At 43.8% G+C, this 14,031-nt stretch overlaps 1 protein-coding gene across 1 annotated transcript; it reads left to right on the forward strand.

Moving 5' to 3' along the window:
• Nucleotides 1-1,292: 1,292 nt before the first annotated feature.
• FAM228B (family with sequence similarity 228, member B) lies at nt 1,293-13,162 on the forward strand. Its single transcript, XM_010584268.1, is given in 8 exon segments — nt 1,293-1,385; nt 2,072-2,191; nt 5,048-5,122; nt 6,373-6,570; nt 10,309-10,386; nt 11,240-11,327; nt 11,432-11,576; nt 13,120-13,162. Coding segments are annotated over 8 exon segments (840 nt in total).
• The last annotated feature ends 869 nt before the right edge of the window (nt 13,163-14,031 follow it).

The raw sequence follows: 14,031 nt of genomic DNA on the forward strand, positions 1-14,031 counted from the left end.
GTAAGCTTTTCTTTTGGTCCGATCTTTACCCAAGTAATTTTGTGAACACATCGTTTCCTGGAAGCAGTGTGTCTCCAGTGAATCTGAAATAAATAGAGGTTGTGGTAAAGAGCATTTTGCCTCTGTGGTTCTACTGTCTCTATTATAAATTGATCCAAATGTACTGGTGCACGTACAATAGAGGTGTCCTGGTTTTGGCTGGGATAGAGTTAATTTTCTTTTTAGTAGCTGGTACATTGTGTTTTGGATTTAGTGTGACAGTAATGTTGATAACACACTGATGTTTTAGTTGTTGCTAAGTAGCGCTTATCCTAAGTTAAGGATTTTTCAGTTTCCCGTGCTCTGCAAACGAGCAGGTGCACAAGAAGCTGGGAGGGAGCATGGCCAGGACAGCTGACCCCAACTATCCCAAAGGGATACTCCATACCATAGGACATCATGCTCAGTATATAAACTGGGAGGAGTTGGCTGGAAGGCCCAGATTGCTGCTTGGGCATCCATCAGTGGGTAGTGAGCACTTGCATTGTGCATCCCTTGTCTTTTCTTGGGTCTAATTTCTCTCTCTCTTGTTTTTTTTTCCTTTTCATTACTATTATATTGTTATTAGTGTTATTATTATATTTTATTTTACGTTAGTCATTAAACCGTTCTTATCTCAACCCACGAGTTTACTTCTTTTTCCCAATTCTCCTCCCCATCCCACTGGGAGGTGGGAGGAGTGAGTGAGTGGCTGCATGGTGCTTAGTTGCTTGCTGGGGTTAAACCACAACAAGAGGAGGTGGAATTTTCTGGCTGGAGCTCACTTAGTGCTTCAGCATGAGGTGCATCTGGTAGAACTATCTTTAAAAACCACTAAAATGCAACCATCCCTAGGGTGGAATGTAGCAGTAATTTGAAACTGACTTTTATGTAATTGAAAAAAGCACAAAAGAAAGAAGTAAAAGTCAGGAGGTGGAATTTGATAACTCTGAAATATTTTCAAAGCTGACAAGCATTCTGGAATAATTTGTGAATCACTTTGTTCTTTGAAACAAAATGTACTCTCCATTGCTTATGGAGATGAGGACAGACAGTTACTATCAGAGGGAGTGTCTGACTATACACCTGATACTTTATCTCTCTGTTTAACTTAACTGTGATAGGAAAATGCTGCTGGTATCAGCAGTTAGAATTCCTTTAGAGATTTGTTTCATTGTTTGGTGGGAGTTGTGAGAAAACTAGGTTGTTGCTGTTTATACAATAGTTTTATATGTTTTTGAATGTTTTAATGTTTCTCCCAGACTAGTCCAACAATGCGTAGTGTGAATAGCTCAGAGACTCCCTGGCTACTAAGATTTACGTGTCCGAGACCTGTGAGGGAACACACTCAGCAAAGGCCTTGGCAGGTGAGTGACTCTCAACATTCCTTTCTTCAGCTGTAGATTCTACTGTGAAGTAGCAAAGTTCAGGACACATGACACCAGTATCTATAACTGGCATCCCAGGATATTTGGATGTAATTGAGCTCCTGTCTTGGAACTGGCCACCTAATACCACTGAAGTTCTGGACAGTGATCTGGTCTGTCTATCTGCTCCAGGACGCCATCCCTGGCATGTGCCTGAATTCATTTGTGAGTCCTTCTCAGCACGAACAGTTGTGCTTTACTCTGTCCCCTGTAGGCATGCTCAGAAATGTGTATTACAGGAAGATGTGTGTGCTCTGTCCTTCCTGTCAGCTTGTTGTAGGTTGAATCTGTCTAGTGTTCAAGTATGGCATGAATCTTCTAGAGAAATCCCAAAAGTGGCTTTAAATTGGGATATCCCAATGTCCATTGTTTCTGTTTCATCTCTGTGAAATGTTCTCCACCTCCTATCCTGAAGTATTCCCGAGAACTGCTACAAGAATGCTTTGTTGTACTTCCTGCACAGAAATAACAAGGTTTGCAAGGCAGCACGGTGTGAAGATGTTAGGTGAACTTCTTACCATTCTATCCCAGTTTGTAGCTTGATTGTGGAACCTAGATGAGAACCTGATCTTTGTAAAGCAGGTTGGCTTTTTATGCAGACCTCTTCCTTTTTTTACATTTACCAGAGGTTCTCCTCAGCACCAACAAAGAGTGGTGCAGCAAATACTTTTGACTGCAGTAGACATTTTGGGAAGAAAAATAGTACCAAAGGTTGGCTAACACAGTAAGACTTCTGTCATGTGAAGGTATAAGTGGAGGAATGAAATAGAATGGAAGGTATGAACGGAAGAATGAAAAATGGTTATTTGCAAAGTTCTGTAAAACCTGAGATATGTTTGTTTTTGGGAAGGGGAACAAAGAACTCTGGAAATAGCAATTCAGTGGGTTTTATCGAGCCCTTGCATCCTTTTGAGGCTGCTTTATTGAGTTCCATGCAATTAGGTATGTGCAAAAGTTTCCCATAAAACCTTAAACAAGCTTGTGACTAGTTAGAAGCATAGACTCATAGAACAGCCCAGGCTGGAAGGGACCTTGAAATATCATTTGGTCCAACTTTTCATGGAAAAGTGACACTGGATGAGAGTATCCAGCACCCTGTCCAATCACATCTTGAAAACCTCCAGTGATGGGGACTCCACCACATCCTTGGGGAGGTTGTTCCATGAGAATGAAGGTTGTTCCAGGAGAATGATTGATCTCACTGATAAAAATTCTTTCTTATGTTGAGATGAAACCTCTCCCAATGCAACTTGTACCCGTTGCCCCTTGTCTTCTCCATGTGGCTCCTTGTGAAGAGAGAGCCTCCGTCTTCTTTGTAGCCATCCTTTCAGTACTGGCATACTGGCATAAGGTTCCCCCTGAGCCTTCTCTTCTCCAGGGAGAAGAAACCTAACTCCTTCAGTTGAAGGAGACCTAACTCCTTTGGTCTGTAAGGATTCTTCAGACATGTATCATCCTGAAGGAAAACTTCTCACCTATTCACCAATGTGTGTTCTGAGTACGTTCTGCTAGTGGTTCTTTTCATCAGGAGAGATGGCCATGTCTCCCTGGTGCTGTTAAGGTACTAGTTTTAGAAAGGTTCTGTGATTATGTGAAGTAGATCTGTCAGGTGTAATGCAACATGCCAGTTGTTTCAAATAGTAGGATGAAAGGCTCCTAAACATGCCAGAAATTTAGATTTCTCCTCTCTCATTTGTTTTTCTTTGTTTTTTATACTGCTTGTCTCCTCCCTGCTTGCTCGGATGCCTGGATGTCCTGCTCATCTCAGGATATGAAGCCTGTTGGAGTGTGGAGCTGGTCAATGGGATCAAGGCAGACGTGACTGGAAACTACACTGTTTATTGGGATTAAAAATTAATACAAAGCACAGGGAGTAGCAGGCTAATTTTCCATTCTGTGCATCAGATGCATTCCTTGAGTCTTGAGCTGCCACTGGCATGGTAGGCTTGTGCAAAAATGCAGTGGCTGTAGCTCAGTTTTTAAATGGCACAAGAAGGTCACAGCAGGGATGACTCTGAATTCATCTATGGAAACCACAGGACCTAGGCAGCAGGTCAAACAGATGAAACATGAATGTTTCAGCCCTGCCTCTGTCTTACATCTAAGTAAAATCAGGTCACTTGAGGATTAACTTGTGTTGGTAGAAATATTTAGTATGGATGTACTGAAACAGATTTAAACTTTTAGTGATACCTAAGCTGGTATTAGCATCTGTGCAACTCTTGCGAAATGCAAACTTGAAAGTGATGGCAATCATACGACGCACTAGCTGAGCCTTATTTCTCGGTTAGGACAGGCTGTGAGCGTGCCATATACACCAAAGCAGCTAATGTGGTCTTTTGTTAAGCTGTAGGAACTCAGTTGCATGCCTGTTCTCTTAGGCTAAGCTGGTACAAGTGAAGCAAGGTCCTATCAGTGTTTGAACAGAGGGTTAGTCCCGGAAAGCTTAATCCAGATTTTAAATTTGTTTTAGCTTAACTGAGATGGTCTGTCTAATACAGGTTGTCTTTTAGTTTCCTGCATTGCAACTTACCACCTGAATTTTTAGCATAATGCTGAAAAGCTGGTAATTTTTTTTTTTATAGCGGATTCTTCAAGATAATTTTGCCATGGAATTAAAATTCCTTGTGAACTTTTTGCTTATAAAAGCTGCTGATTGACTCATAAAGACAAGATCCCTCTGGTTAACCCACAGATTTGGTGCTGCCTGACCATAGGGGAGATAGCCCCATTGCGTGTGTGCTCTAATCTTGCCTGGAGGGACTCCATCCCCAAATGATAGATGAATTCAGCCTGTGTGGCTTGTGCTTCTTGGCCGGAGTGCAGGAGTTGCAGTTAATAAGGCACATGTTACAAGGAATTACCTGTTTAAAAACCAAATCGACAACAGCAGTACATCGCAAGGGTTGTTCTTAAATCATGTTTTAGTGACCTCATATTCATGATTCAGGGAACAATTTCTCCCTATTCTGATCTTCAGAAAGAGTAAGATGAGGATGATGCCAGAGGAGAACTTGGCTGATGTCACAACAGTAACTGAGATTTAAAATGCAGACAAATTCATGAGCAGACACAGCAGCGAGGCAGTTTCCTGCTTTGGAGGGGGTTTTCTCATTATCTTTCCTCTTACACTTCACTGTTTTCCTCTATTTTTCTTTTATACTTCTATGAATTCCTTGATGTAATACCTCATGATAGTTTTGATTTGTTTGATTGCTATTTGTATAGCGTGGCTGTATCTGTACTGAAAATGAAGGTGCAGAGAGATGCCTCTTGCTGCCTTCATCAGGTGTATGTGAGCAACAGTGGCAAGGAGCAAGTGGTGGTGCGGTTGCGGTGAGGAGTGGCCAGGGAGGTGTATCGTCTGGTCCCGCTGAACATGCACATTGCAGTTCTCCCCACACTCTTCTGTTGCTACATTTAACCTAACAGTTCAGAGCAAGTGTCTCAAGGATTTGCCTACCTGTGCTATTCTGCCAGCTGGGTTATGGTATAATGTGTCTTTAATAACACCACAAGTAATTATTTTGAATTCAAAAGTAATTCTAACTCCTACTGTAAGTCCTGCTTTTACTTCATGTGTTTTTTTGATGTTTTGTTAGGCAGCACCTGATGAAAGTCGAGATGTCATTGCTTCTGCTCAGTGCATCTTGGACAGAGAAAATTATTTTGTGAGGGTAAGAAGTGGTATCTCTTCATCTCATTTGCTGTGCGCTTTCCTGCATGTCAATGTTTTTTCTCTCCATCGGTGATTCATGAGAAAATGTCAATTGTCTGTATTCTTGAAAAACTAAATTTAGAAGTATAAACTTATGGCCTCCTCATTCTTCTCGGGATAGGGCTGAAGTGGTAACTAAATATGAGTTTAGGAATCATCTGTCTTTAGTGACTTGCCTGTTTGCACCTAACTTTTGTTCTGTGGGTGTGATTAAATGGTGATGGTGGGCCTGTGAATAAAGGGCAGGAGGGCTGATCTGATCTAGTAGATTGCCACTGCTGCAGGGAAAATGTCCTTCTGCTGCCTGTCTTGCACAGTCTGGTGCTTGTCAGACCCGTGCTCTGAGGTGATTGCAGCTCACTAACCTGGCGGGAGAAAGTGAATGATTTTCTGCCAGTCTTGCACTTACTGCTTAAAAAATTAGAGTCTGAATGCCAGAGCTTGTGGGAGGGGAGCTTGGAAACAAGTGGTACGAAGTGGAGAGAGGGAGGAGCACAGGGAAAACGGGGCCCTTGCAGCAGTGACCAGTCAGATCAGGTCAGCCAAGCTGCATGGCACCACCTGTGGAATCTTTAATGTGGTTGGCCAATGGGTTTGTCCTGGTTTCAGCTGGGATACAGTTAATTTTCTTTCTAGTAGCTGGTATAGTGCTGTGTTTTGGGTTCAATATGAGAAGAATGTTGGTAACACACTGATGTTTTCAGTTGTTGCTAAGTAGTTTATACCAAGTCAAGGATTTTTCAGCTTCTCCTGGCCAGCCAGCAAGAAGGCTGGAGGGGCACAAGAAATTGGGAGGGGACATAGCCAGGGCACCTGACCCAAACTGGCCAAAAGGGTATTCCATACCATGTGACGTCATGCCAGTATATAAACTGGGGGGAGTTGGCTGGGGTGGGGGGATCGCTGATCGGGAACTAATTGGGCATTGGTCGGTGAGTGGTGAGCAATTGCATTGTGCATCACTTGTTTTGTATATTCCAATTCTTTTATTATTATTGTTGTCATTTTATTATTGTTATCATTATTATTTTCTTCCTTTCTCTTCTATTAAACTGTTCTTATCTCAACCCACAAGTTTTACTTTTTTCCTAATTCTCTCCCCCATCCCACTGGGTGGGGGGCACATGAGTGAGCCGCTGTGTGGTGCTTAGTTGCTGGCTGGGGTTAAACCATGACAAGGTTGGATGGTTTTTATTTTCCATTTCTTAGGAGTTGGACAGATATTTAAGCCACAATGATTTCTTAAATCTGAGAAAGAAGGAGATCCTTTACAAGAAATGGCTTGAGGATGTTTCAGAGCCACTGCTGCAGAAAATTGAGGACAAAATGGACAGCCAGTCAAGCAAAGAAATAGAGAAAAGGAAAGAAGAACAACTGTCTCTCTATTTAAACTACTGTAAAAAGAAGGTAACAATGAGAAGTAAATTTATGTCATGGAGAGGGTTGCCTACAAAGAGTTGTGGACAAGATCAGGGGTTTAGTTGTTACTTGCTGTTCAGTTGAGTAGCCTGGAGTTCAGATATGCCCTACCTGTAACTTGTTCTTCCCAAGGACTTCTGTCATGGTGACATACGTCGTTACAGCTGTTTGGTGCAGTGAGCATGTGCTGGGGTCTGAATAGAGTGAGACATCATATTGTGGTGGGTTTCCCTCTGTGAGCTGGACCATTTAGAGGGAAAACCTTGAGCTCTGTCAGCTGAAGCCAAAGGATGAGCCTGTGACCAGGGAGTGGACTGCAGTCTCATGTCTCAGGAGTTAAGCTAGAGCAGTACTGCAGTAAGTTGGCAGAGCATGAGTGAAATGTGTTCATGGCCTTGGATTCTACTGATCAAGCTGTATAGAAGAAAAAAAGGTGGGAACAGGGAGACACCAACATTTTTCTTAGGTCTGCTTGCAGGTGAATAGACCCAGCTCATGGATTCTGTACATCTGTGTGTTTCAGTAGTCAAAAATTGCAGTCACTGTAGGAAATACTTGTTGGTTTTGTTGGTTTTGCTCTGAATTTCACACCACTGTTGAGTATCAGATCCCATGACTCAACTTTCTGCATCTCAGGAGTGGATATATAGAGCAATAAGAGCAGTTACATCATCTGCCAGAAATAGAGTAGTATTTTATATAGAGCAGGGTTTTGTTGTCAGTGGAAACCACTGCACAGTGGAGTTATGAGACTGTAAACAAGCTTCCCACCCATAAATGAAAATGTCATGGGAGCTGTGTTGTTTTAATGAGAGCAAATGATCTCTTTTCCAAAGGTCTGATGTGAAAGACCCATGCATTTAAACTGCATGTGATGACAAAGAGCTGAACCAGTCCTGCTGAAGTCCTGGTATTTAGGATATGTTGGGTGTACTGTACTTATTTGGGTCTTCATCAGTCCATCTTGCAAGCTTCTGTGTCAGGTCAGGACTTTGCTGGGTGTCCTCCAAAAGCAATGGCTGGCGTACTGGGATGTCTCCTTCTCCCTGAACAAGCACAGCACCACTGATTAGCCTCCACCTTTTCTCCTTGCTCTGTGGTGTCAGCTCTATCATCAGCATGTCTGAAAAGCAGGCTGAAGCTCGTCAGAATAATAGGACAATTAATTTGCCTAAGTTTGCATTAATCCTGGCAGCATATGATAGATTTTGCAGAACTTAAGACAATTCTGTGGATTGGTTAATATACTGACTTCTGGCTGTGCATTTTTTTCTCTCCTCTCTCTTCTTTTTGTCCATTTTCTCGTGCTCTCTTCCCTGCTATTAGGCTTCTCCTTGTCCTGTTCCCCACCTCTCCTCACCTTCCTGTCTCTGTCACTCACCCACTCCCCCTTTCCATATCTATTCTTCTTCCTCTAGGCTCTCCTACTCTCCTATTGCTCTCTTTCTTTCTCCAGGCAACCCTTTTATTCCATCCCCAAGTCTCTCACTGTTCTGCCCCTCTTTTCTGTCAGACTCCCCAGTGCTGTGTTTCCCTCTCCTTGTTGCTTCTGATGATTCTTCCAAGTTCTTCACTGTCATTTGCTTTCCAAAGCTGCCTTCTCCTTTCCTCCATTTTACTCCTCCCCTCTTAACTCTCTCCTCACTGTCCTTCCAGGTTCCTTCATCTCATCTTTCTGTCAGCTTACTTTTCTGCCTCCTTTTACACGCCATCTGAGCATTCCTCCTTTACCTCCCTTCCTTGACTCTCTGTTGTTCCAGTGACCTGCTCATCTGTGGGTTTTTTTTCCTTAAATCTGCCTCCTTGTCACCCCCATTCTCACCTCTTCCTTACCCCTAGTCCCAGGGACATGGACTGCAGATGTATAATGAGGTGGTTGGTCATAGCATGAACATGGCAGCAGCTCTGCTTTTGTTCTAGCATCAGCAGAAGTGCCATGCTGCAGCCTGCAAGGAGGGGGAATTTTCCCCAGCCTGGGTTGCTGCTGTCTTAGCCACAACTCAGCTTCTGGTAGTCCAGGATATTGTAGGCATTGTATGCTGAAATGCTGCAGAGTGAGAGACCCTTCTGTTTTTAAGAGCATCAGGCTGTTAAAGGCTGTTATTAAGGCTGTTGCTCTTTCTGCCAAGGGCTGTGTGAGTGATAACACATCGACTGCATGAAGGGATCAAACATGGGTGTGCTGCACAGCACCTAGCATTATCAGCTGAGGTCTCTGCACATATTGTAATGGGGTGATATGTAATAATAAACCAAGGGGTGGCACTAAAACTCTGCAAACTGAGACATGTTAGGGCTTACAGCTTTCCATGGACAGAAACAGGAGATGGTGAGTGTGGCTGCTGGTTGCTCTCTGGGGAATTGTCAGATCCTGGGGAGCAGAGGCCCCTGCAGAGGCAGCAGTGTTCATGCTCAGCAGTAGCTCAAGCCCCACGGAGCTGCCCAGCTGCCTGCTGAGTGCCTGGGAACAGCACAGGCCCTTGAGGTCTGGCTCACTCGCCCACGTGAGCACCTTCAACACAGTGACCTCTTAAATCTACTGCAGATCCCACTTTTTTGGGTTTGGACTCATCTTGCAGCACTCCTGAACTGTTCATGATAAAGTATGGTTTTTCCAACTCTCAACTTGAAATCACATCCACAGATAGCCAAAAAGAACTGTGTAGGACTGAGACCTAGAGGGCCATGGCCTGAGTGCTCCCTTTTCTTCATGGGACCCCTGGAGAATCATCTGCACAAGAAAGCTGAAAAACTTCATTTGCAAGGTTTTGGAAGAATGACTGAGAGTAGTAAGGAGAAGTATTTTATATGGTTGCCCTGTTCTTACTATTCTTAGGGCATCAATTGTGGCCTCTGTTTTTTTTTTTTTTTTTTTTTTACTTATACATTTTGTTTTGTCATCTATACAGCTCTTATTTGATGCAATTTGATGTAAATCCTGGCTTATTGGCTGTAAACAGTACATTATAATTTGGAGATAAATTATTGTAATTCACCTTTCTCAGCATCAGTCTTGATCAGTGTGTTGACCTCAGTCTCCATTCAGCTTCTTGATAGCCTGTTTGATCTGGTGTTCTTTGGTCTTGCAATCAATAGTGAATGCTTAGTGGTGGTACTTGCTGTTCCCCAGCTAACTCTGGTCATAGGGAACTTGAACTGCAGAATCTGAAGTTTGTTGCAGGCAGAGTTCTTGATGAGATGGAGCTGTGGTCTGGACCATTAGGTATGGTTCAGGTAGGTCTTTACCCCTCTATATAGACAGAAAAGCACGCTCATGACCTAGACTTGGAGATCACATCTTACAGACTGGTAACTTGCCTAGGCCTATGGCTGGTGAGAGCTCAGTCACTTCTTTTTTCCTTTTCTTTCTAATATCTGTTTCTTTCTTGGTCAAAACATTTTCTCTTGAATGAAATTTCCATTTTCTTGACTGCCCTAGTTGTGATTAGCATTTTAGCCTATAATTATTTCTGGATGCTTCATGAAATAATTTATTTTTTATTTATGCCTATGGTAAATTAAAATGGATGGAGGAATTTTCCTGTTATGCTTCAGTCACCTTCCTTCTGAGGTGCAGTGTGTGAAAATTCAGGAGTCCTTTCCTCCATCACTTCTGGTCCTGTGTTCATACCATGCCTGGCTCTGTAATACCTAGGCTGGCTGCTCTCTCACTGTTTTATCACCATTAGCTTCTGAGATTTGACCCACTACCTTCTTCTCCTGCAGGGCTATGTGGCTTTGGAAGCTTACGACCCATCAGAGTACGATCCGTTCTTCCTGAAGACGTGTACAGACTGCTGGAAGGTGTGATGGTTATTTATGCTGTGAGGTTTACAGGGACCCTTTGACTGGCAGGAAGTTAATGGTTAGAGAGGAGGCAGAGAGTGTCACTGATGTGCTGCTACAGGACTAGTGTAGAGCAACACATTGTAGTTTTATTAACTGAACAAATATGGGTCCCAGCTCCTACTGCATTTAAGCCGAAGAGTGTTTGAAAATGATTTTCACCGGGAATATGGTTTTGATCCATACTAAGCCCAGATTTGGAGGCACAGTAGGCAATGGTGGGGGGGAGGTTTGTTTTCCTCATCTCAAATTCACTGTGGCAGTGTGGGAAGTGTACTGTCTAACGAGGGTTGGTGAGTTCCCAGGCAAGCTGGGTGTGTGCGCTGTAGAAGGAAATAATCTGACAGTTCAGATGATCTTTACAGAAGCTCGCTCAAATGCACCAAAGACTTGGGTACCTAATAGAATTAGGTAGGACTCTGACACAAATCCATGAAGTGCAGTTCTCAAAGTCCCTTCTGGATGCTGTGAGCCCTCAGCAGCTACAGGGACTGAGCTGATACTTCACTGTGATGTGCCACGCAGGGTTCATCAAGATAACTGCCTCCAGGAGATCAGATCTCATGTCTGTGTTCAAACTTTGTAGCAGAGTTGTTGAATGCATTATGCCCTGCATTAGGAGCTGAGATGCTCAGTGTTTCTCAGGCCGGTCAGGTCTGTGCCTCATGTTTTTATTCATAAAAAATGAGGTTGATGTTCCTTCCCTGCTAACCAATGGTACCTTGACATTTACCTCTGACTTTGGTCTTTTGGGACTCTCACAAAGTGCTTGTGTTGGTGCGTAAGCATGAAATAACTGTCTCTGTCACAGGTTTCAATACCAACTTTACAGGATCCTCTGTTAAAAGACATTCAAAGAAAGTTTATTGAGACAGGCATTATCAAGCAGTGTGAGACAGGTATTTTAAACAATTGGTATCCCTTGGAAGTGTTGCATATTGGGGGGCCATCCTTACTTGTGACAGTAGACGTTCACACGAAGCACTTGTAACTTTCCTGCCAGGAAGGCCGTGTTCTACCAGAGAGCTGAACCAACTCAGTAAAGCAGAACTGCCACTGCTTCCTTTGAGCCGGCAACGTATGGATGCAGTTGAGTGGCTGAAGATACCACACGCCTACATTGCTAGTGAGGTCCACCAGACAAAGAGGTAAGAGCTAATGTGCTGTTTACTGGGAGGCAGCACAACAGCTACAGTGGATGAGGGCTCTCCTTCTTGGCCACATAGCACAGTATTTGCTAAAACTTAAATTAAATGGTGAATTCTGCTTTATTGTGTATTTCTCCTGCGAAAGGAGTGTTGGTGAAGGGAAAGCCTTCAGGTATGGAGTGGGCAGCAGGATGTATTAAAGCAGAGTATTGATGGTCAAGCTGAGCCTTGAAATAAAGTGGCTTTTGGAGAGGAGTTTCATGCATTTTCTGCATGCAGCCTGGCAGCCAGCCCTACAGGTCAAGCCATGGAATACCTCCTGGGTGCTTTACTGGAAGATCTGAAAGGATTTACTGTTCATACTTGCTTTGGGTTTTGGGGTTTTTTTTTGCTATTAGTTTCTATATTTTGGGAGCAGAGTGAGGTCATACTTGTATCACAGACTGGTTGAGGTTGGAAGGGAACTGTGGAAGTCATCTTGTCCAACCCCCCTGCTCAAGCAGGGACACCTAGAGCCAGTTGCCCAGGACCATGTCTCCAAGGATGGAGATTCCACAACCTCTCTGGGCAGCATGTGTAAGTGCTCTGTCACCTTCACAGTAGGAAAGTGTTTCCTGATGTTCAGACGGCACCTCCTGTGTTTCGGTGTGTGCCCATTGCCTCTGGTCCTCTCACTGCTCCACTGAAAAGAGCCTGGCCCCGTCCTCTTTGTACCCTCCCCTTCAGGTATGTGTACACACTGATGAGATTCCCTGAGCCTTCTCTTCTCTTGGTTAAACTGTCCCAGCTCTCTTGGCCTTGCCTCATGTTCGCTCAACCAGTGTCCCTCCTTTGAGGGATGAGATATGGTGTGTGTCCTGGCTCAAGCCATCAGGCTGGTCCTGTAAAGGAGCGGCCTGTGCTGAGGGAGCTACACACCACTCCAGAAAGTGCATCCTACAGCTAAACTTTGTAACAGGGTTTTTTTGGCTTACAGGTTGGTTGGACTCAAAATACAGTAGAGGTCACTAATGGTGAACTGAACTGGAGCAGCGATGCAGGTGCCTAAGCTAAGAACACTAGAGAGCCCCAGCTGGCCTGCCCTGATAGAGAAGCATTTGGGATTAGTGAAGAGTGATTTTTCTTTTTTTTTTTTTAAATTATGTTGTTTTTTGTTTTAAAGTCCCAGTGCTCTGATTCACCCCTTTTGCAAGCTCTCTGGTTCTGCCACTGCAGTACACAACACTTAAGGGAACTCCTGCTCCCCAGTGACAAAAACATCAAAGCTGAACTGGGAGCCTGATGTTCTCCTGAACCTGGCCTGCTCTCTCCCCCAACAGCCCCTGCCCTAGAGTTGTATACCTCTTACTGGCCCAAGGCTTTACTCCAGCATGCTTAGAGCAGTTACAGGATAATGGCACATTCTAGAAGAAAAAAATGGTCATAAAGACAAACATTTCCAGGAGTGACTCAGTGTGGGAAAGAGCTAGTGCAAGAAGCTGTGCTGGGCGACAGCAGCCTTTGTGTTGCATGGACTGGCAATAGCTTTTACTTCTGTTTAAAGGCAGAAAGTCATCAGCCACCACAAAGATGTCAAGAGCCAATGATGCTACCTGTCCTCCCGCTGACTGCAGCAGCAAGCACAACCATCAGAAGGTACCATTTGCAAAATATGTTACATCGTCTGCCAAAGCCAGTGATAACAGGCCAGGTCTTCTGGCAAACTGCAATAAACTGTCTTAAACATGTGGTTCTGAAGTAGCTATCTAGCAGCCAAAGAAATGTTTGAGATGCTACTGCTCTTTCCAGCTCTAGGCCATGCTCTGCAGGCCAAACCCTACTATTTTAGGAGGTTTAATGTAGGCTCAGCCCCACAAAGACAGTGCTGATGTTCTCCGGTTTAGAGTGTGAAGGCATCATTGTATTAATGGACATGAACTGGTGAGAGAAGTTCAAGAAGTCTGGTAGGCCCCTCTTCTACACAGTGCAGGATCTGTGTGTTATCTACTGTTCTGGCAACAGCTACAGCTCTGAGTCTGCTGTATTACATGTTACAAGAAGTAGGAAAGTTAGCAGTGGGCAGAGGGAATGGCAAAGCTTGCAAAACTTTAGCTACAGCTCTTGCAATTTTGCATGAAGCTGAAAGAGGTCACCTTGAGATTTAAGAACAAATCCTCTCTTTGAATAGAGAAGGAGGTGCTCCTGGCTATGTGTGTGGTTGGCGGATGTGTACAGAGGAGCGGCTTAGAAAGCACTGATAAGGAAACAATAATTTGGTTTTGTTTGTTCAAATCTTCATTAGAACTCCCATAGTGAATGTCTTGCAAAACATTATTTGCAAAATAATGTTTAGGGTACTACCAAGGTTTCAAAGGACTTTCTCCTGGGGGCAGTGTACAAGCAGTGAATCAAACTTTAACATGCATATTGAGTGTTCTGAGAAGGCAGGACATAATTAGGGGAGAGGAGATGTCTA

This window comes from Haliaeetus leucocephalus, unplaced genomic scaffold (assembly GCF_000737465.1).
Source record: "Haliaeetus leucocephalus isolate CR32 unplaced genomic scaffold, Haliaeetus_leucocephalus-4.0 Scaffold964, whole genome shotgun sequence".
NCBI classification, from domain to species: domain Eukaryota; kingdom Metazoa; phylum Chordata; class Aves; order Accipitriformes; family Accipitridae; genus Haliaeetus; species Haliaeetus leucocephalus.